Source organism: Chelon labrosus (assembly GCF_963514085.1).
Source record: "Chelon labrosus genome assembly, chromosome: 12".
Taxonomy (NCBI): Eukaryota; Metazoa; Chordata; class Actinopteri; order Mugiliformes; family Mugilidae; genus Chelon; species Chelon labrosus.
Window position 1 is genome coordinate 21,622,012 of NC_140345.1, and position 24,428 is coordinate 21,646,439.

The 24,428-nt window shown below is 39.5% G+C and overlaps 1 protein-coding gene across 1 annotated transcript; it reads left to right on the plus strand.

Moving 5' to 3' along the window:
• The first annotated feature begins 62 nt into the window (after window positions 1-62).
• Window positions 63-18,313, plus strand: faxcb (failed axon connections homolog, metaxin like GST domain containing b). Its single transcript, XM_084556219.1, has 6 exons — window positions 63-184; window positions 9,377-9,512; window positions 10,068-10,264; window positions 13,727-13,944; window positions 15,336-15,452; window positions 15,913-18,313. The coding sequence occupies exons 1-6, from the start codon at window positions 78-80 to the stop codon at window positions 16,224-16,226; spliced, it is 1,089 nt and encodes a 362-aa protein (XP_084412345.1). The 5' UTR covers window positions 63-77; the 3' UTR covers window positions 16,227-18,313.
• Window positions 18,314-24,428: the final 6,115 nt, after the last annotated feature.

A 24,428-nucleotide genomic window follows, 5' to 3' on the forward strand; every position in this document is an offset into this window, starting at 1 on the left:
GGCTGTGCGTCTCCGAGCAGCAGCAGTCTTTGTATGGCTATATCATCACCTTTCCTTTGCAGGACTACGGGGGCATCATGTCTGTCCTGGGCTCGGACTCCTGGTGGAAGAAGACCCTGTACATCACCGGGGGGGCCCTGCTGGCTGCTGCAGCCTACCTACTGCATGAGCTGCTTGCCATCAGGTAGGAGCTCACAGTTTGCCAGGTTCTTTTTATTCAGCCTCCAGAGCTGTAAATTATAATCACACCGGTTTACAGTGGCTGCCAGTGCAGAGGGCTGTGGTAAATTATAATGACATCAGGATAGTGTCTATAGGTTGTGATTTCTCTGAAGATCTCGCGGTGTCTGCTGAGGTTTCAGACCCTGTTTTCCTCCTTCCAAGGACACTTGGTGGAGAGAAAATAAATAAATAAATGAATGAACGAGTCACGCGTCCGCTCATGTGCCAGCTCCGTCGCCACCTGAGCGTGTCTAAACGAAGCGCTCCTCGGGCACTGCGGAGTCAGTGCGACCTTTAATGAACCCTGCCGTGATGTAAACAGCATCTGTGTTGATGCACTAGAAAAAAAAAACGCGCATTCATTTGCAGCTACTTGCAACGAGGGCGGATAAATGATGCGTTCAGGTCCCTGTTCTGGTGAAGTGATTAGCGTGGGGGCTATTGTCAGAGCAAATAATGCGTGCCTGTCAATGGAGGGATTATTTTTGGGCTTGGCCGGGCAGTAAGTACATCCTGTTACAGTGGCCTGGTAGTTTCTGCTTTCACTCCCCCTCCCCCCCCCCCCTCGCTATAAGCTGGGTAACCTTGCATTTCGTGCAGAAACGCTGCTGCTGAATCACGTGCAGCCTACTATGGCTGCCAGCATCATCTGTTCGTGCCATGTGATGTGCTCCTGGCACTGGCAGCAGCTCTGCCATTGTGGCCAGCTTATATTTGCCCTGTCTCCTTTATGAGGGATCCTTAATGTTCGGAGAGGATGTGGTAGAGCACCACATTTGAATAGGGAACATAACATAATACAACACTGATAGAAGCTATAGACTTAGGCTATATGTGTGTAAGTAGAGATGTACTGATCAGTATCAGGTCGATACAGGCATTTTTAAAATTATCGGATCGGGCTTCAGCCAAGTTTTAATGGCGGTTGGTTAATATCAAAGCTGCACAATCCTAGAAGAACCACACAATTAAACATGTCAACTGTGTGGAAGTACTCCACTCTGGAAAATAAGATAAGTAAGACAGCAATTTGTAAATTGTGAAATGTGGATGCTTGGCGAAGTGGTAGTTGGAGATCTGCATTTTATACTACCAACTTAATTCACCACCTATAAAATGAAAATCCCAAAACCGAATACATTGAGTACACTCAGACAAAGGCTGCACCAAAACAACAACAAACACTAAACGTTACTGAGAATATGGCGTTGGATGACCAGTCCATTTCTGTATTAGAGAACAGTTTTTAACCGTTTGTTGGAGCTAATGGAGCCAAGGTACGAGCTACCCTCTACATTAAGTTTGACACAGTTGTTTAAGATCAGCCGATACTCTGCATTGAATGATTAGTATCGAATTGGTTGGGATATCCCTGTGTATTCAAAAGGTGCAGCAACATGGTTACCACAAAACAAACACAGACTCTCAGACATATGATGTACACCGCAGAAGTAAAACATTGACCAAATTGTGACAATGCAATGTTCTGCTAAGAAACTTTGGGACCTGGCATTCATATGGATGTTATTTAGACACCCACCTCATAGCAATGACACTCCTTGATGGCAGCACAAAAAGTAAAAACAGTAACATGAGCAGTAAAAACAGTTACATAATCAGTGAAAAAAGTAAAATGAAAAGTAAAAAAAAATAAGGTAAAGGAAACTTAACAAAACTAACATGGAAAGTAAAAACAGTAACATGAAAAGTAAAAAACAAGTAAAAGGAAGCGCAAAAACAGTAACATGGAAAGTAATAACATTAACATGAAAAGTAAAAAAATATAAAATGACATGTAAAAACAGTAACATAATCAGTAAACATAACATGAAAAGTAAAAACAGTGACATGAAAAGTAAAAAAAAAGGTAAAGGAAACTTAACAAAACTAACATGGAAAGTAAAAACGGTAACATAATCAGTGAAAAACGTAAAATGAAAAATAAAAAAAAGGTAAAGGAAACTTAACAAAACTAACATGGAAAGTAAAAACAGTAACATGAAAAAGTAAAAAAATATAAAATGACATGTAAAAACAGTAACATAATCAGTAAAACAGTAACATTACCAGTAAAACAATAGCAGAATCAGTAAACAAGAGTAACATGAAAAGTAAAAAAAAGAGAAGGAAACTTAACAAAAGTAACATGGAAAGTAAAAACAGTAACATAATCAGTGAAAAAAGTAAAATGAAAAGTAAAACAGAAGGTAAAGGAAACTTAATAAAACTCACATGGAAAGTAAAAACAGTAACATGAAAAGTAAAAAACAAGTAAAAGGAAACGTACAAACAGTAACATGGAAAGTAAAAACCATAAAATGAAAAGTAAAAACAGTAACATTATCAGTGAAAAAAGTAAAATGAAAAGTAAAACAAAAGGTAAAGGAAACTTAATAAAACTAACATGGAAAGTAAAAACAGTAACATGAAAAGTAAAAAACAAGTAAAAGGAAATGTAAAAACAGTACCATGGAAAGTAAGAAACATAAAATGAAAAGTAAAAACATTAATATAATCAGTGAAAAAAGTAAAATGAAAAGTAAAAACAAAGGTGAAGGAAACTTAATAAAACTAACATGGAAAGTAAAAACAGTAACATGAAAAGTAAAAAACAAGTAAAAGGAAACGTAAAAACAGTAACATGCAAAGTAATAACATTAACATCAAAAGTAAAAAATTTAAAATGACATGTAAAAACAGTAACCTAATCAGTGAAAAAAGTAAAAATGAAAGGTAAAAAAAGGTAAAGGAAACTTAACAAAACTAACATGTAAAGTAAAAACAGTAACATAATCAGTGAAAAAAGTAAAATGAAAAATAAAAAAAGGTAAAGGAAACTTAACTAAACTAACATGGAAAGTAAAAACAGTAACATAAAAAGTAAAACAAGTACAAAAAACATGAAACATGAAAATGTAACATGAAAAGTAAAAAAAAAGTAAAAGGAAACTTAAAAACAGCAGCTGGAGTACCAGGAACAGTAACAACAATAACATTGAAGTAAAAATGAAAAAAGTAAAACAGTAACATAATCGATAAACATAAGATGAAAAGTAAAAACAGTGACATGAAAAGTAAAAAAAAAAAAAAAAAAAAAGGTAAAGGAAACTTAACAAAACTAACATGTAAAGTAAAAACAGTAACATCATCAGTGAAAAAAGTAAAATGAAAAATAAAAAAGGTAAAGGACACTTAACTAAACTAACATGGAAAGTAAAAAACAAGTAAAAGGAAATGTACAATCGGTGACATAGAAAGTAAAAAACATAAAATGAAAAGTAAAAACAGTAACATAATCAGTGAAAAAAGTAAAATGAAAAATAAAAAAAAGGTAAAGGAAACTTAACGAAACTAACATGAAACGTAAAAACAGTAACATAAAAAGTGAAACAAGTACAAAAAACATGAAACATGAAAACATAACATGAAAAGTAAAAAATAAATAAATAAAAGGAAACTTAAAAACAGCAGCTGGAGTACCAGGAACAGTAACAACAGTAACGTTGAAGTAAAAATGAAAAAAGTAAAACAGTAACATAATCAATAAACATAAGATGAAAAGTAAAAAAACAGTAACATGAAAAGTTAAAAAAAAAAAAAAAGGTAAAGGAAACTTAACAAAACTAACATGTAAAGTAAAAACAGTAACATCATCAGTGAAAAAAGTAAAATGAAAAATAAAAAAGGTAAAGGAAACTTAACTAAACTAACATGGAAAGTAAAAAAACAAGTGAAAGGAAATGTACAATCGGTGACATGGGAAGTAAAAAAACATAAAATGAAAAGTAAAAACAGTAACATAATCAGTGAAAAAGTAAAATGAAAAATAAAAAAAAAGGTAAAGGAAACTTAACTAAACTGGCATGGAAAGTAAAAACAGTAACATAAAAAGTAAAACAAGTACAAAAAACATGAAACATGAAAATGTAACATGAAAAGTAAAACAAAAAGTAAAAGGAAACTTAAAAACAGCAGCTGGAGTACCAGGACCAGTAACAACAATAACATTGAAGTAAAAATTAAAAAAGTAAAACAGTAACATAATCGATAAACATAAGATGAAAAGTAAAAACAGTGACATGAAAAGTAAAAAAAAAAAAAAAAAAAAAGGTAAAGGAAACTTAACAAAACTAACATATAAAGTAAAAACAGTAACATCATCAGTGAAAAAAGTAAAATGAAAAATAAAAAAGGTAAAGGAAACTTAACTAAACTAACATGGAAAGTAAAAAAACAAGTGAAAGGAAATGTACAATCGGTGACATGGGAAGTAAAAAAACATAAAATGAAAAGTAAAAACAGTAACATAATCAGTGAAAAAGTAAAATGAAAAATAAAAAAAAAGATAAAGGAAACTTAACTAAACTGGCATGGAAAGTAAAAACAGTAACATAAAAAGTAAAACAAGTACAAAAAACATGAAACATGAAAATGTAACATGAAAAGTAAAACAAAAAGTAAAAGCAAACTTAAAAACAGCAGCTGGAGTATCAGGACCAGTAACAACAATAACATTGAAGTAAAAATTAAAAAAGTAAAACAGTAACATAATCGATAAACATAAGATGAAAAGTAAAAACAGTGACATGAAAAGTAAAAAAAAAAAAAAAAAAAAAAGGTAAAGGAAACTTAACAAAACTAACATGTAAAGTAAAAACAGTAACATCATCAGTGAAAAAAGTAAAATGAAAAATAAAAAAGGTAAAGGAAACTTAACTAAACTAACATGGAAAGTAAAAAACAAGTAAAAGGAAATGTACAATCGGTGACATGGAAAGTAAAAAAACATAAAATGAAAAGTAAAAACAGTAACATAATCAGTGAAAAAAGTAAAATGAAAAATAAAAAAAGGTAAAGGAAACTTAACTAAACTAACATGGAAAGTAAAAACAGTAACATAAAAAGTAAAACAAGTACAAAAAACATGAAACATGAAAACATAACATGAAAAGTAAAAGGAAACTTAAAAACAGCAGCTGGAGTATCCGGAACAGTAGCGTTGAAGTAGAAATGAAAAAAAGTAAAACAGTAACATAATCGATAAACATAACGTGAAAAGTAAAAACAGTGACATGAAAAGTTAAAAAAAAAAGTAAAAGGAAACTTAACAAAACTAACATGGAAAGTGTTAACACTAACATGAAAAGTAAAAATCAGTGACATGAAAACTAAAAACAATATAATTAACAGTAAAATTAGTAAAAAGTAAAAACAAGTAAAAGGAAACTTAAAAACAGTAACATAACCAGTAAAACAATAACAGAATCAGTAAAAAAAGAGTAACATGAAAAGTAAAAAAAAAGAGAAGGAAACTTAACAAAAGTAACATGGAAAGTAAAAAAAAAGTAAAAACATTAACATAGTCAGTAAATGCAATAACATGATCAGTAAACAAGTAACGTGAAAAACAATAATATGATCAGTAAGGAAGTAACATGAAAATAAAAGCATTAACATGATCAGTAAAACAGTAACGTAATTTAAAAAAGTAATGATAAGTAACAGAAGTAAAATGAAAAGTAAAAATAATTACACAAACGGTAAAAACATGAACAGTAAAAACAATAACACGAACAGATTGTGCTTTGTCTTCACTCCATGAAGACTTTGTGCGCAGGCCGGCAGTACAAACACTGCAGATATCTCTTAAAGCTTCTGTTTTGCCGTTACCTTTGTCGGATTGAGACCGGCGATTTTTTTGTCATTGTTGCCCAGGTGTTTACTTGCCTCTTTCAGCTCCAGGTTCAGCTCTTTGACGTATTTGCAGTCACATATCTAAAATGAGCAAGTGTAAGCCGGTTTACTACCACAACATTCCGTTGACATGAAGTGATGTCACAGTTACTCTATCGGAACATTCTTGATTCTTCCAGAGGGCTTCTAAGCTCAAGGTCAGAAAAGAACTTACAGGCATGTGTAAGCCCCGCCCACTTTCTTGGAAAGAGGTCAAAGTTCAGTTACACAGCTGACACCACAAAACAGTGGTTCTTGACTTTATGTGGGCCACCACCTCCTTATCCATTATCAAAGTCCCTCACCAGGCCCCATACAATAAAATGTAGGCTAAACTGCCAATAATATGCAAGATACAGTAATATTATTTATAAAAGCATGTCATCTGTTGATATTATCGATATTATTGTTTTTGTAAACTGTAAAAGAGTTTGTTACCTGGCTGAGAAGTTTGGGGATGTGCAGCTCTTCATCTGACACTCAATCTCACTGTGGCTGCTTCTCGTTCCATTACACTGAAATATGCTAAAAATGAGCGTTGTCTGTTTTTCCGGATGTATGTTTTCAATAGCAGTACGAGTGACCTCTGACAAACAGAGGTCGGCTCATGTTCTAGCGGCTAAGTCTTTTAAATGTGAAGCCGTAGGAGTAGGAAATGTTCATTTTGCATCTTATTATGATTTAGGATTCTGCATTTATGGCCTCATATCTGCCTATAGATCATTATTTTTTTCCACAGACACCCAGATCAAAATAATGAAAATACTGTAATGTATATACAGCAATCACCGGCAACATTAAAACCACGTTCCCTTGCGTAGGTCTCCATTGTACCTCCTAAACAGAGATCATCTGAGAATGGACTGAGGGTGTCCTGTGGTGTCTGGCAACAGAATGTTGTTAGTGGGGGGCCTTTGGGTCCTTTGGGATGAGGGGAGGGGCCTCTGTTGAACATCCCACAGATACTTGATCAGTTTGGGATCTAGTGAATTTGGAGGTCAGGTCAACACCTTGTGCTGTTCTTCATGTTTTTTTTGAGTTGTTCCTAAAGCATTTTTGTGTGCGCCTGTGTCAGGCTGCATCCTGCTGGGGATGGCTGCTGCCATCAAGGAGTGTCGATATTATGGGGTGGGGGTGTCTGGTCTGGTCTAGGTGCGTACTACATGTCTGAGTAACATCCACACGGAAAATTTTCAGCATTGCTACTTTAAATTACTATTCTTACAAATGTGACGAAGAAGACAAAAAGCAGACATTTAAAATGATATGTTGCAGTTACGCCAAATAAACAAAAATAATGATACCTTTTGTGTAATACAAAGTTGAAGTGGCGATGTTAATTATTATTTATGAGCTTTTAAAGGAGAGCCTGCGGTCTGAAACGATCTACTGAATCGATCCCTAAACAAAGGCTTCTACAAAACCCATCCTGACTGACTCACAATCTCCAAAAGTGGATTTAGTATTAAATTACATTTAAACACTGAGGGTTTAACAGCGTGGCTACTTACTTACTATTCATCAAATAATCTTCAATAATAAGTAGAGAAGATGTCGCCCGACCGCTGTTCAATTACTCTAACTTATTCAAATCTAAAGAGCATGGACAGTGATAAAAGAGATGCTAAACGACCAGACGGGGTCTGAGTGTTTGCCTGGGAAATGATGACAGAGATCAAAACTGTATTCCTCCTCGATTCTATTGAGCATGCAGAGTTTAGAGAGTTCAAGGGTTAGAGAAGTGGAAATAAATGCACAAATGAACACGTGATGAGATGTGAAGAACAGTAGAGTGAACTCCATCAGTCAGTGCATTTTATAACCTTCTCGACATTTTAAGTTTACTCGTTTTCTTGCTTCAGTTGAAAGCTTTAATTATAGATGTCGTATCAGATGTCATCCAAGCTCTACTCATCGAGTACACGTTTGGCCTGGTGATGGTTATACAGGCCCACACTGAAAGCTCCTTTCATACACTAAGTGCGCTCAAGGGTGTTTTCAGGCAGCACAGTGGGATGGCATCCACCTTTGTTTGCTCAAATCTGGAGCATTGTCATGACTCATTTAGTCAGTAATTTAAATTCTAACAGAAGTTTTACATAACCCACAGCTGATTCACTGGAGCTGTAGCAACAATGTTTTCCACACATATTTTCTCGTTTTGAAATCAAAGGATCCAAACATCCTAAAACCTGCTATTGTTAGAATAATAGTATATATTCAGATAATAATTCCCTTGGGTTCTTGAGTTGTTTTGGTTACCTCAACTTGGGCCGAACTTGGGCAGCACCGAACATTTACATTAAGAAACAAATTAGTTAGACGAGGGCTAAAATGTTCGCTGACTATCACAGCTCAGGGTCAGATCAGATGTCTTTGCTGTGTAGATTTCAACAAGGACAACAAAATGTGTGTCTGCACAAGCCCGTTCTTTGAGAGTTAATGAGCCAGACGTGTCGTTGCAAATAAAACGATGTCCATGGTAGGTTGTAGTTTTTAAAAAAATAAATAAAATAAAAACTGCTCAGGGACTCACTGCTGTGTCACCTTGCTACACTAAACTATCTGTGTGACCTATTCCTCCCAGGAAGGTTTGTTAGAGACGTGAAGCCGAACAGCAAGTCCTGTTTTCTGTTCAGTCACTGACCTATGTTTGGTGTTTATCTCACAGCAATGACTGACCTAGAAAACAGGACGTGATTTACAATTTAACATTTTCAGTAAAAGATACTACTGCTGTCTTTTAAAATAGAATGAATGCATGTACTGTTTGTACTGTTTACTCTTGTTGCTGCTGGCAGGGTAATAGACATGAAAGCTCATCTTCCTCTCTGCACTCTCAGCCATTTACTGCAGTTAACAGTGGAAACAATGCAGAGTGAGAACATTTATTTTAGCAAATTGGAACCTCGTACTGTATGTGCTGGAGTTAAGCGTTGCTCAAATAACTGTTCAAAATAAAATAATAATCACACGTCGTCATTTTACATAAGCCCCTTTTATTAGCTGGGACTGCTGATAAATACCCTGGAGTAGCTATGTGTTAACTCTTATCAGAATATGAGTCCTCTCCATGGAACTGCGTAGTCCTCCAATCAAGCAGAGCAGCGATAGATGCTTCTCCAATGACAGATATTTTGTTGTAAACAAATTCACTCCGTGGTGCACAAATGACGTGTAGGACAACGTCGCTGTTACTCATATTTCCCCACATAAAACCCACTGAAATTTGATTGCTCAGCTGATATTTGCCAGAGTATAATGGTCAGGCAAGCTGGTCTGGCTTCCAGTTCATTTTCCATCTAAATATATGATGATATATGGTTGATAGTGGTTAAGATGACCTTTGAATATGTTTACATCACAACGCAATGCTGTGTATTTACAGGAGGTTCTGTTTGTCTCTGTGCTCTCTGTGTAGGAAGGAGCAGGAGTTGGACTCTAAAGACGCCATAATCCTTCATCAGTTCTCCAGGCCAAAGAACGGTGTGCCCAGCCTCTCACCTTTCTGCCTCAAAATAGAGACCTACCTGCGCATGGTGGACCTTCCCTACCAGGTGATGACGACAGGTTTTACTTAACTGTTTACCAGATAAAATTAGGTTAGATTGAAATTAGTGCCCACCAGCGAGCACCAAATGTGGGTAGACTGTTTGTCAATAATGAAGTAATAATGAAGCTTTGCAGAATTTCTAGCACCTCCCTCCCTGAGTAATAAGATCTGGTTTAATGTTCCAGTTAGTTAATGCTGACAGTCCGCTTCATTGCTGTTTGTGGCTGTTGAACGTCACATCAAGCATGATCTCCATTTTAGTTAGCTTTTGTTTATTCTATTATAAAGAGGTTTGTAATAGACCCTTTTTTAGAGACACAACATATTTAAATATTTTTACTAGATTATGTAGGCCGATGTTTTCCAAACACAAAAGTTATTTTAATGGCGGTTATTCGATATTTCAGAGACGGTTAAGTTAGACAAAAGATTTCACTTTTTCCTATGTTGTTAAAGGGCTCAGTACATAGTGATTGTGTACTGGTAGACTAGAACATCCATTATGACGTAAATGGTCTTAATGATGTCATAAATACTTTCAACGTATGTCTCTCTGCAGAACTACTTTGATGGGCGGCTGTCACCGCAGGGGAAGATGCCCTGGATCGAGTACAACCACGTGCAGGCGTCCGGGTCGGAGTTCATCGTGGACTTCCTGGAGGAGAAGCTGGGGGTGAACCTCAATAAGAACCTCACCCCGCAGGAGATAGCCGTGTCCCGAGCCGTCACCAAAATGGTCGAGGAACACCTCTACTGGTAAAAGAGTCGCACATAAACTCATCCGCAGTAATGCACAAGTTAAAGCTGTGTGATTGCAGCTGCTTTTAAATGATAACAAATAACTCCAAGACCATTTTAAAGACAGAATATGGCGTTCCTTTTGAATAATTTGATGCAACTGTTGAACTGGAAGACTAAAATTATGCATCTACTGGCTTGATTTCACACTTTAATACCTCATTGTTAAACCACACCAGGAACCAGCTGCACTGATCTTTGAAAAAACAATACTATTCCATTGATTTCAACCGTTCATATAAGAAGGTTCTTTGAGAGAGTCTTAAATCCTATTTATTTCATATAAATAAGAACTATATATTCAACCTCTCAGCCCAGACTCTCACTATCTGTACCATCGCTGCTGTGTTATCTGCCGTCCTTTGCAGGATGGTGAGTCACTCCAGTACTCTAGGCACTCTAGGCAAGAAAAACACTGCTACTGCTGCTGCTAGGAAATTGTTTTCACCACTCCTCCCACACCCATAGAGACTGAGAGTGTTTTCCATTACCTAAAAGCTCCATCCATCTTCTCACTACCCCCCCCACACCCACCCCCCCACACACACTGATCTAACCCCATTTGATCTGGTGTGATGTGGCCTGTTGTCCTCTACTTAATAACATCGGGACACACTTTGAACTAAACTCTTGGATCTTAGTCCTCACATAGAAACCTAAAAAGGAAAGACAGTCAATGAGGATGTGTCTCGTGTGGCCTTCTTTGTTTCATGTACTATTTGTGTATTGTAAACAGGGAATTCCTTGAGATTTCTCTAAAGTAGCAGAGGTCATTTGTGTAACGCACATTCTCCCTTTTCCCCTCCTTCTCCTCTTTATCTACAGCTCCATCCACCCTGCACCCTCTTCAGACCCACATATAGACCTATCGATTTGAATTATTTATGTCAGGGCAGGGCAGGGTGGCAGCTTGTTGCTCTTTGTGCAGTGAGACACATGAGATGCAGCCAGATCGTAGACACGGAGACTCACTCTCCTGATTGATTTGGTTTTAAAAATTACAACAGGAAACCTAAGAGCTGCCAACCGACTCGGCAGCTATTCTAAGCGATTTCTGTCTCAGCATGTCCTTAAATATGTAGTTTTTAAAGATGGTCAACAAAGAAATACGCCTTCAAAGTCAATTATGCAATCAGTATTTCCTCTTAAAGCTGCACCAATCAATATTTTATGTTAACATTAGACTCGTGCTGCTCATAGAGCTCACAGAGATTGCATTACCTAGGAAGGAATATTTTTCTAGCTGCTTCGGACAAAAATAAGTTTAAAAAATAAATTAAATCTCAACTGCACAGACCGGCACCAAGCACACAGATAAAGTTAGCAACTGGTATTTAGCAGCTGAACAGACAGATTTTAAACACAGGAGTTATGGAGGGCAAAATAGAGCTCAAAGAGAGCCAATTTTGGACACAAATGCAACTTCAAATGAAAGCTAACCCTGTTTAAAAACTGTCTGACAGCATTATAAGATGATAATGTGCAAATGTTGTGGTTAAAGCTTGCTGTGCTGCCCCCTGTTGGCTGGAAAATCGTTTAATGCTCCTTTAAATTCAAAAATACCACCAATTGTCACATTTGCTTTGATTGGTGAACTATTTTTCCTGTAAGCACTAGAATAACCACACAGCTGTCATCAGTTAGTGGTTCGTTACGTTTTTACCCTTAAATTAAATTTAAAATGCTTTCACTTAGACTTAGAAGTTGTTGTGGGTTTTCCCGTTCCCCAACAAACCACTACTGTTTACTAAATGAGTGGTTTTCATAATCAAAGCATGAAACCTATTGGACATGCAGTATTTATTTATTTTTTTTGTTTTGTGTTGACTCTCAAGTAAACATCGAGCAGACATGTGGCTAAATCCAACAAATTGCACCTATTTTTTATAAAAACTCCGTCTCTGTTCTCCTGCTATTTCTTTTATAAAGCACAGGCTCTCAGACGCCCAATCCCAGAGATGAAATTAAATATTTGATATCCACAAGTTTAATCTTGGTTCCCTTACACAACACTGAACCGTGCTCAGTGAAGAATTCCTCTTTAGCTATCGGCTCTGTAAGACAGAGATTTTTCTAGGATCTGGAAAGAAAGGACTGTGCATCCTCTTTGGATATCAGATATCAGATAATATGACAGGAAGTAGCGTGTGGCCAGTGGATAGTCACCGCTCCCAGATGCAGACCAGATGCTTTAATTCAATTCCTAATGAACGACCAGTCATATACAATGATCGTGAAGACTGGAGAGGATAAGCCTTCTTTACTTCTTTGTCCTATTATGAGTCATTGGTTACCCGCAGAAATATGACACCAGACTTCCAGGCATTTACATGAGCTAAGAGGTAGAAGCTCATTCTGCTGTGACAAAAGTACAAGTGTGTAAAGACCTGGCAGCTTAATCTTGTTACTATGCAGATAACAATAGAGTAAGAGGAATTTATTTTGGGCTCTGAGTGTGTTTGCACACAGTCGTGGAGGATAAGTCTGACTGCTGCTTGATGTCAGGGCGTCTCAAGAACCTGCATAGTTTTCCTTTTTAATTTGCTCCAAGCAAGAGGGGATGCATATGTTGTATATGTCTCCCAAACTTGTTTTCTTGCTATGAATGACTCAATTTAAACAGTGCTGCTATGAGCAGACGCTTCTGTTCAAAGGTTTTTAATCAAACTCTGTAGCACTTAATCTGTCATAAGGCTACCTCTTTCCTCTAGTCTATCTGTGCAGTAGATGCAGGGACGGACTCCAAGCCCTTCCTCCTGTACATAACAAGAAGCTGACAGTTTGAGGGGCTTAATGTGTGATGAGTCCTGGCAGAGAGAAAAGGGGCCGTGTAGCTGATGGATGGTCAGTGTGGTGCACTTTTATTGATTAGTATGAGGTCATTTGTCAGTAGACATGACTCCATGCAGGGGCTGAACCTTTTGTTAAACTGTCTTGTTGCTTGCACAAGTCTACACGCGTCACTGCTTTTCAAGCTTGGAACAGCTGACATGAGGAATGTCTGTCTGTTTGCATATGTAAAAGTCAAATAAATGTTTGTGGACAGGACCAGTGTGCAGCACATATGAGATTTCAGGATCCAAAAATATTGATTGACCCTTCTCTCCGCTATGCTGAGTCCCTAGATGTGAGGTCCTCTTGCGCTCTAGAATCAGCACCATGGACAGCAGACAGCCATGTTTCATATGTCTGTAGTGCACTTGCTGTTGTGAATTCTTTGTTTTTAATCTTAACCTAAGAAACTCCAACAGCAATCTCTTACTTCTTCCTAAGAAGAAGGGTGAGAATCCTGAAAGACTCCAGGTGTGTTGCTGGAACACATTTATAGTTAGATAGAAAAAATAGCTTGGTGCCAGAGCCCCTCCTGGTCCAACTAACGTATTCTTAACATGAAGTTGTCTGCGTTCTGTATTTCCTCAGGACGATAGCCTACTGCCAGTGGGTAGACAACCTGGAGGAAACTCAGAAGCTGCTAGCGATGAGCGGGCCTCTGAGCGACACGCTGAAGTGGCTGCTGAGCCACCTGAACGGCAGCATAGTGCGCAGGGAGATGTACGGCCACGGCATCGGGCGCTTCTCCAAGGAGGAGGTCTACACGCTGATGGAGAAGGACATGAGGACGCTGGCCACTCTGCTGGGTAGGAAGATCACTGCATGTTTCAATGCCTTTTCCTTTACAACTATCATTCACCTCATCAAAACTCCTAAAGAACTGCCCTACTTTTGCCGTAAAAACTGATAGCCTTTCATTGGGGATAATGAAGTTACTCTAATTTCCTACAACATATTAGTAGAATGATAATTTTTTTGTTTCCTTAAAACACTAAATGAAATCTTAATATCAGTGACAGAAATAAAAGTTTCAGTCATACACTAGAAGTGTTCATGTTTACCTTAGTGAGAGAAGCAGAAATGTATGATGTCTGTATTGAGCCAAATTATTGACACCCATTGGGTCTTTGGGAGAATTAGGACTAATGCAACCTGCCTATTTATTTTATATAAATGGTTTGTGTACCTCACTGAGAGTAGATCAGAGATTAATTTGTCTGTATGACATTATTTCAACATAAAATCATCACTTCCTCCTTTTTTTGCTTCTGAATGTGATTGAGGTGCAGGCAGCAAGCATTGAAAAGAGCCAGGAATACATCAGTGTTCAGATGGAAACAAACGGTCAGATAGAGGGAACAAATATGCTTTGCATTGATCGGTTTGTGCCATTTCAACGAACGGCCACTTGTTGTAAAAGGGGAAGTCATTCCCAGAATGAAAGCATCAGTACAACTAAATGGGTTTTCCTTTAACGTCTTTTAGACACAAGTGGCAGAATCTGTTGTTGTTATTGCTGGCAGAAATGCAGCTTGTCCCAGCTTCAAGTTAATTTACTACCGAGCTTAGGAAGGTGCAGTGAAGCACACAAATATGTTATAGCAATTATTTCATAGTCACTGTAGTATTTTGCCACTAAAACAGCAACAACTAAATCCAAGCTAGATCTCAGTTTTGGGGATACGTGCAACAGCACAGTGATTCCCAACCATGATGGATTTCAGCGACTGACATTGAGGCTATATGGAAAGATTGTTAAATAATTTCTCTAATTTTCTAAAGTATATTTTTACACTTTCATGAGAATTCTTCAGATTTGTGTTTAGTGGGAAACTAACTATCCAAATACAATAATATACAGTGGTCTGATCCTAACTAGTAAGCTAACAGCTAGTTAAGCTAACAGCAGTAGACCACTAATTAGCACGCCACCACAGAATTTGAAATGGTTTTCTTAAAGTAATTGATACAATACATGGTTTAAATATCCCCAAAGGGATAATTAATGGTAAGCAGTTGAAATAATTAATAATTACCAAAGCAACAAAGAACAACTTGTAGTGTTGATAAAGGAGCGCTTGAATTCATCGCCGTCAAAGAGGAAAGGTTGGGAAGTCTTTTAAGCTAACCAACATTAACAGATTTGTTCATCTCTGCATCAGCACTTCACATTTGCTCTTTGTCCCGTGTCCTGCAGGAGATAAGAAGTACTTCATGGGCTCTAAGATGTCAACATTAGATGCTACAGTGTTTGGACACCTCGCTCAGGCTATGTGGACTTTACCTGGAACACGCCCAGAGCAGCTCATTAAAGGTCAGTGGATTAGTTCAGTACTCAGACACGATTTACTCCAAATACTTCCGATGTTCCTTTATCTTAACTAATACCCTGTACTTGCTGTTTTACCTGCTGCTTTGTCCTATACATATTTTGTTTTTAGTTCAGCCACTAGATGGCAGTGATATCCTACTGCAGTGCGTTTTTGCTGCCAGGCTTTGATTGCTGCTTTAACATCTTGCATGGCGTTGTTAGATCCAGGGACACTTTGTCTCTTATCTTTTCAGAGAGCAACATCAGAGCTTGTAATGTCACAAATGCTGTGATTTATTACATAATGCATGATCAAAGTTCTAGCAGAGACAAACAAAACTGTCGCATGAGCTATCCCCTGCTGTCTTCCCCTTGACTATATCAGACTCACAGTGCCAGGAAGCACATGTGATACCTCCCACTCTGTGTATCTGTATCTGTAAAAGCCCTGATGTTTACACAGGAGAGCTGATCAACCTGGCCATGTTCTGCGAGCGGATGCGGAGGAGGTTCTGGCCCGAGTGGTTTGTGGAGGTGGAGGATCTTTATTATGAAGGAGACAGTGAGAGCAGCAGCGGGGGCTCTCCTACAGGCCAGCTGGACTTTGGCCTCTTCTCCAGGACTGACACTCTGGATGACAGCGACGGCAGCAGCCACTCAGCGGGACACTCGCACTCCCCCGACTCCGACCACTCGCTCTTTGACTCGGACGTGGGCACGGGGTCCGACAATGACATTCAGCTGAAAGAGGAGATAATGCCAGACCTGGAAGTCTGACCTGCAAATGGCCGACGGATTGACACTGACAGGAGGCTGGATCAGTCAGCGCTACAGGCTGCTGTTTGGTTTTGCTTATTAAATCTGGATGGAACAGCCTGTCCAGACAACAGCTCGCACAGCTGAAGAAACTACTCCAGCTCCTCCACCTGCAATACCCAGCATGTTACAACTCCCTCATGGACAGACTGGGTGTTCGTATGCAGAGGATGCAAAGTGAACCTCTTAACAATAAACATGCTACTGTACGGTGTGTCCCCTCCTGTAATGTCAGAACTGTCCCCGCGGCAGTTCCTCTTTGCCTTATTTGTCTCATCCTAAGATACAGTATCTGGTGTGAAAGGTTAACGCAAAGGAACCATCTCATGAAAAGTGCTGCAACGACAGAAGGGTGTCGCAGACGAGACAGGTGGCACGTCACTTGCTATGAAATGATGCAACTAATCACCACTCTGCCATGTTTCATAACGCACAAACCCCTTCAAACAGGTGGAGGAAAATCATGTGGCGAAAAAAAGGAACAGCTGCTGTGTCTCTGCCATTAACCATCCGTGTTCTGAAGAGTAAACGCAGATGACATTGAGTCCATGCCCCAGACTGATCCTCATGTCATTTCCTTTCTGAAACTACGTGAGAGAAATCTATATCGAAAAATGCTACAACCGTAAATCCACTTGTTGGCCCGTTGAATGGAAATCAGAACGACAGATGAGCAGACATGTGCCTGTTTCATTTACCTGTTATCATATTTATTTTGCACTTTGTTAGTGTTGAGTTTATAGTTGTTAGTAATTAATTCCAGCATATTTTTTTTGGTGTTATTGGTGTTGCAGTTCAACATTATGACCACTAGAGGGAGTTAGCAGTCAACCCTGGCTTCTCCATTCTGTAACATCAAGGTCATTCCAGCCGGAGCACCTGCAGATAATATAACACAACAAATTATTGCTACTCATCATTCCTAAGCTTCATTACAGCAGTTCCCATACTTAGGCGACCTGTCAGTGTGTGTAGGTGTGCTGTGCAAGTTAATGCGTACTTGCATACTGCAAATGAGCGCAGCAGCAAATCAGCCTTAGTGCTCGGAATATTAAAAAAAATGCGTGAAACTGCTCTGCAACAGGTGATATAATTCATTGTCAGTGCCACTTTGTTATTATTCTTTCTGTGTGAATTTAAGTGTCAAATATATATTTTTTGTTAAACTTATTGTTTTTTATTGCTCTCAAAGAGAGATGTTATTTTGCACTAGTGGAAATTTTCTTTCACCTTATTTCAGTGGGAGAAGTCTGCTGCGAAGGCACCGAGTAGGCCATATGAATGGGAAACAGACGTAACGCAGGATGCTGAGTGTTCTGATATTGATTTTGCTGCGAGGGGACTGAGCTGCTTATGCTAGCTGCGTGTTATGTGAATGTTACTGGGTGTGAATGTCCTCAGTGAACTCGTTGATGAAAAAGTCTTTGCAGGCTGAGTCAGAATACCAAATAAAACTGAACTGAGTACCGGTACAGACAAAAAACTGGAGTAAACAAACATGGACCAAATCATGTGGGGAAATGTTCACTTTTGTCCGTCACGTTAAGCTTAGTGGAAATGTGATGGCTGTAAAAACAAACAAACAAAAAGATCATGGTTCACATAGAGTAGGTGTAACTTAAGGCAGAGGGTCGGTTCGCCCCAAATTGCATTTTCTCACTTGTATCAAGTCATGCAGGTAGTTTTGTTTTTATTTCTCCAGCTCTGTGTCCATTTCTGTCTCTAACATTTCTGCCTCTCTTCATATATGTGGTGCTCTCATAAAATTCAAAAGCAACATTTCTTTTCCGTCCAATTCCTGCTAGTCTGAAAAATCCAGGGAACGCATAGTTAACAGCATAGTGCCTGTTTCATCAGTAGAAAATAGAATAGCTCCAATAAAAGCAGTTCAGAAAGGGTCACAGTCAACCATCAACTAACATGTGAATCTTTCATATGAATCTGTACTCAACACATGTTGTCATGAAATTAATTTAATGTCACAAACACCCAGTGGGTCAACCTTTGAGTTTTGTGAAAGGTATTTCTCTTGTCATGGAAGCTCAGAGAAATCGCAGTTTCCCTCATATCTGAGAGTTTGGACGTCTTTAATCTCATTGTTTTGTTTTAATTATACACGGCCTTACTGTTTTGGTTGAGTCTCACTCCTCTCAGTGTCATTTTCAGAAGCAGTTTTTGTGGATTTTCCAGCAAAAGAAAACTAAAACACTTCTCTGCACTAAATGCTCAGGAGCAAATGACGCACGGATAAAGTTTGACACTAGCCAGTGAACACAGATAAGCATCTTGCAACTAATGAGCTAGATAGTTCAAATGATTAAATGACATTACTCTGTATCTGCTTGGTAAGCAAGTGTTTGCTAACATGCTCACCATTTCAACATGAGGAGACAATACGGCAGTGTTATGTTTATAATTGTTCTAGTGCCCCCAAGTGGTAAAAAAAAAAACAATTAATGCAGCTTTAAATTGTTTCATTCACTTGTGCTTAAAAGTGAAAATCTCAGAACTTGACCATTAAAAAACCAAAGCTATCGGCACTGACATATATTGATAGTTAGTAACCGAAGGCCAGAGTATAATCCAGACACTGAGACTCAGTAGAAACAACCCTCTTCTTTCATGCTGTCCTGTGGTTTGCATCCTGACCTGACCCGCCTTGGCCTTAGTGGTGTTCTTTTTGCATCCAGTCTGGGCGTCATATACAGTAAAGTTGGACTGCTTTAATTAAGCCATATTAAAACTAGATGTCTTGTTGTTGGAATCATGTCATAGCATTACTGCTGGTGTAATGTAAATATTGTATGTATGTGTGACAAAGTGTACCACACTGTACGTAGAACCGACTGACTGATGAAACTACCTACGGCCGTGCAGTCATAAAAAACTGGAGCGACTGAATGATTTCAATAAAGAATAGCTGTGACAATTTTGAACACTCTCTCGTTGTGAGTTTAATCGGCATTCTCATCGTGTGTCTTGGGTTAATAAGAAGGTGTTGATGGCGTGACACTTCTTTATTGAGCCGCACACTGTATTTTAGTGTGTTGTATTGTCATATCTCTGACTGTGTTTTATGTGTGTGTGTGAGTGTGTGTGTGTGTGTGCGCTTGTGTGTTTTCAATCAGACTAACAAGTTGCAATCATTCAGGTGTGGAGGGGGGCTGATTAAGAGTCAGCCAGCCGTTGGAGGCGAGACAGGAGGAGAGAGGCGAGGCACAGAAGTGGGGAGAAGAAACTTGTGAGGGAGGGTGAGATTTCAAAAAATAAAAAAATAAAAAAAAGTCATTCAGTGAAAAGAGAAAGTTGAGCCAGGGCAAAGGGGGAAGTAACCAGGAGCAAAAAGAAGAAGGAGGGATGAGGAAGAGGAGGAGAGGAGCAGGTGGTGGAGAGGAGAGATGAGGTGAAGAGGCCAGGACAGAGGAGTGAAGGGATAGCAGAAAGTCACTGGGGAAGGGGAGAGAGAGGAAAGGAGCATCAGGAGTTTTTTGAGGGAATAGACAGGAGAGGAGAGGATGGAATAGACCGAACAGAGAGAAAGAAGTCGGAGAGGTGAGGAGAGAAGAGAAGAGGAGGGGATGAGGCGGTTGGGCTAGAGGCCCGGGGAGAGGAGAAGCAAGGGCCACGGATCAGGAACCAGGCTCCCGGGGGACGGAGCAGGTGCAGGCTGCGAGCGAGGCCTTTGGGCCTGAAGGGGCTGCCAGAGCTTAAAACAATCTGCACTGCTCCTTTTTTAATTTGGCTCTGTGAACAGCCCACCCTCCACACTGACTGTCTCCCTCTCTCTATGCTTAACAGATCAGCGATCCACAAAGAGGGGTAAACACACACGGAGCAAAATTAAAATCGGAACTCCCTTGGCACGGCAAAACAAATTAGAGCAAACAAATTACAGAGAGTCAACACACAAACAGTGGAGCATCTGTGGCTGTCTGGACTACTGGAGCCGGTGGCTACCTCCCACACCACCACCACCACCACCACCACCACCCTATAGTACATGTTCACAATCAACTCTGTGTCAATCCCAGACATGCAAACGTACTCATTTCAAAGTGTTTAAAACAGTCGTCCATATGGTCTTTGTCTTCTGCGTGTTTTGAAGATTTAAGAGAGACTTGACAATGAGGATGGATTTTATGAGCGTCAGTGTGTGTCAAGCATAAATACATACACAGTATTCGAGTCTCAGACTACGGTTAATTGTTATGCTTTCATGTCATTCATCCTTTAAAGCTTACCTGTTAATGTGTTAGATCTTGGTTTTAGTTCCTAAGATTAAAAAGAACAAGAGCTACGTCTAAAATATACAGTACAGTTAGCAAATTCAACACCTGAAAGAAAGGTAATTATAGAAAGGTTTCCCTTTAGGATGCATTGCGATAACATTCAAAAATTAAATTTGTCCACTACCTGCAAAATTAATTTAGTGCTGCTTTGCTCTAAAAGCAGCATCAGCATAATATATATCTATAAAGCATGGCCAGCCAATTAAATCATGAAGTTTTATATGTATTTAATCTCTGTTTGTGTATTTTTTTCTTCTTTTTTTTCTGTGTGTGAGCTCATTTGGCTTGGCTGGCCCTCTCCCTCGGCCCTGTGGCCCCTCTGGCCCTCTGGCAGTTGCTCTGCCCTGTCCATCTGCCTCCCACTGCCTGGGTCTGGTGGGACAGTGGCCATGGAAGACCCCCCGCACCCCTCTCAAACCTCCCTTGCACTGAACACCCTCACCAGCCCCCAGGCCAGCTGCTCAGGCCCCTGAATCTACACAACGCTGCCAGGTGGGCCCCAGGACATGCAGTCGGACCCCCTCACATACACACATGTACACAAGTCAACACTCAAACACATGCACACTCTCACAATACCAACACATATGCCCAGTAAGCCGCTTTACAAATGGAAGCCCTGCAACACACATGGTTACACGGGTGGCCCACATGAAAAACTTCCTCTCAGACACCCACATGCCCCGTGTGCCGTATGCCAACTTTGTAACACACAGGCTCAGGTGTTTCCCACAGCTCCATATAATGGTTTGGGTTCATGGGGTGGGACACCAACAGGTGGCGCTGTTTTCTTTGCTAATTACAGCTTTATTTATTCATTGGCATGTGGAGGCTTCCAGATGACTTTGGCTGGCCTGTTCAATCACAGGATAAAAGCCAATTTGTGTGTGTGTGTGTGTGTGTGCACATGTGCATGTGTGTGTGTTCTTCTCTCCAGCCATCACCTGCTTTTTAGTACCCTCATTCTTTCTAATATTTTGCGTGTGTAATTTGATTACAAAAACAGTCGTGTTTATAACTTACTCGTCTTAACAGGATCACATCTGAGGAGTCAATAACTCTTAAATAAACATCCAGAAATCATGTCTGAGTGACAAAACACAAACACAAAAATCATACCATAGCCTCCTGCTCTAATATCAGATATGGTGTTCCACAAGGACCAGTACTCGGACCACTTTAATTCTGTGTGTACTTTCTGTCAGTTGGTCTAAAACAATACAACATACTTTAATCACCGCTACGCAGATGATACACAAACATGCCTTTGACCCTTGCCATGTCGAGGATGTCACGCAATTTCCCTTTTCACATCAACTATTACTGATGTCTTTCTATTAGCTAATAATTAAAGCCAGAGCTGACTTCAAAATCCTCCTTGTGTAGTGGCTCATTTGTACATCTTATTTGCACATCTCGGTCTTATTACTCCATTTGCTATGCTCCATCACAGTCTTTAGAAAAAAAAAAACAGTATTTGCCCAACAAGCTCCTCTTATGAGGAATAACTCCCAATGCAAATTCAAAACCAGATTCCATATCACTACAAGGCAAAGGGTTAGGGGTTTTGATCCCCTGTACATGGATCACATGCCAAATCCCTTGAGCTAGACAATGAACTTTAAGTCGTTCCCTCGCTTGTGTGAACGAATGGGTAGATCTGTCAGTTATTGTAAAGCACTGAATACCAATGGATAGATAAGTGCTATATAAATACAAGACAATTTACGACTAAAAATATGAACATAGCTACTTAGAGTGTGGGTTGGATGGTTCAGCCTGTTGTTTACTTTTATAACTTATTGCCTCAGTTTTGATACTGTGGTGGTTTTCATTGCTTTTGTACTGAGTAGTGTTTCTGATGACTACTTATCTCCTCTAAGAGAAATATCAGCCTGTTTATCTGTTAAACACTCAGTAAGTGCTGCCTACCCAGCAGTTTTTATTTAACTGACAATTTATTTATGCCTTCTGCTGCTATAGAATCAAAACAGCAAAGTTGCAGGCCAAAACAGCGAGATTAAAAGGTGCTAAAGCTACATGTATAACAGCTTAAATGGTCAAGTGTATGAGCCCAGGGATAAGTCTTAGAGGTTAAATGCCATAGCTGAGAACAATTGTAGATCAATGACTCAGAACAAACCTTTTCACACTTGACTCATAGTTAAAATATGCTGCAAAACTGCTTAAACTTTTTTTATTTTTCTTTACATTTCGTAACCTGAGTCCCGTACTTAGATTAACATTCTTAGCTGGACGTTTATTTGAAATCTGATAACTTTTGTTCACCTTCACCGTCTAAGTTCTCGAGTAGATTCATTAATTGTCGAACATTAGAAACTTTTCCTTGTCAAGTTTTTGCTTCACTTTTCAAGATCCTTGGAGACAGAGTGAGTCAGTCAGTCTCCTGATTTTATGGTGTGTTGTAGCACGGAGACAGAGACACCGCCACGGACCAGACCCTATCATAGCTCCCCTTCTGTCGACCCATTATCTGTCTCCCCCGTGCTCCTGTTCTTTCTCTCTCCCCTTTCCCTCCCCTCGCCTTCCTCTGGATGTTATCTCCAGCCGCTTATGCCCTAATACCCCAATTGTTGTGCTCTAAAAACAATAATTAGCAATCCCAAATGAGACTGAGGGGCGAATTTAACAGCTTTCTTCTGATGTGTTCTTTCTTCGCTTTTTTTCCCCTTTATCTCCCCCCCTCCTTTTTTCATAAGAGCAAAGAGCGGTGGAGGGGGTGGAGGGGGTTCGGGGAGGTGTTGGCAAAGCCTCTTTAAACTCTCTGGTATTATGGAGGATTATTTTGTGCCGAGATCCTGGCTTGTGTCTGTTTTTTCTCTCCCCTCCTTTTCTCTTCCTGGTTGTGGCAGACACGCTAGGTAAACAGTTTGTGTCACACTTGATTGCGTTTGAGAAATTAAAAAACAGGAATCACAATAGGCCAGGGCTGGGGGAAGAGGACTGCGGGGACACTGACACCATAAGACCCCGGCTCTTTGGGGACCCCTGGTACGCCGTGTGACAGAGCGGCCCTCGCAGCCACAACAATGCGAGACCTTGTCCTTCAGAGAACACTCCTCGCTCCCAGTCTCTGAGTCTATCTGCACTGGGCCATCTGCTCTCCTTCCCTCTCTTCCTCCTCCTCCTCCTCCTCCACCGCTCCTTTCAGAGAGACGATGTGTTTGAATCTGGCTCAATTATTCAAGTGTTTACAAGCACAAACACTCTGCCAGGTTGGAGGTGTGCGACTGTGTATGTGTTTTCTAGACATATTCCCCTTGTGATTCACATACTGCCTGCGTCTATACACACAGAGTGCAACATCTGTGCCTGTCACAGAATTCACTGCAGAAGTTATACTGCACCAAGCCGTTTGCAGTTGACACTGAATAAAGCTCAGCTGAGGAAAATGTTGCTAAGAAGCTGCTTGAGAAAAAAAAAAGAAAAGAGATTCTCTTTTTGCTGAAATGGTCTGTGAGCACTTTGAAAACACATCTCTGTGCTGAGGGTGTAGTTAGAGTCCAACCCTACAGAGGGCAGTGTGATACTACAAAATAAACCAGGTACTGAGCATCAAGAATTCACCAGTGCAATGTTAAACTGTACTTGAGACGTGTTGTTTCTTGCTAATGAGGATCAGTCATTCCTAAAATTAAAAGAGGTTAAACTGAAAACTGAAAGTTACAGTTTTATAGCAAACACAATTTAGTTAAAGGCCAGAAATGGGCCCGTTATTTTGAGGTTCAGTGTGATGCTGTGCACAGTGGCGTGGTGGCACTGATGCCTCACAGTGAGAAGGTCCCGGGTTCGACTCCATGGGCCGACTGGGCCTTTCTGTGTGGAGTTTGCATGTTCTCCCTGTGTCTGCGTG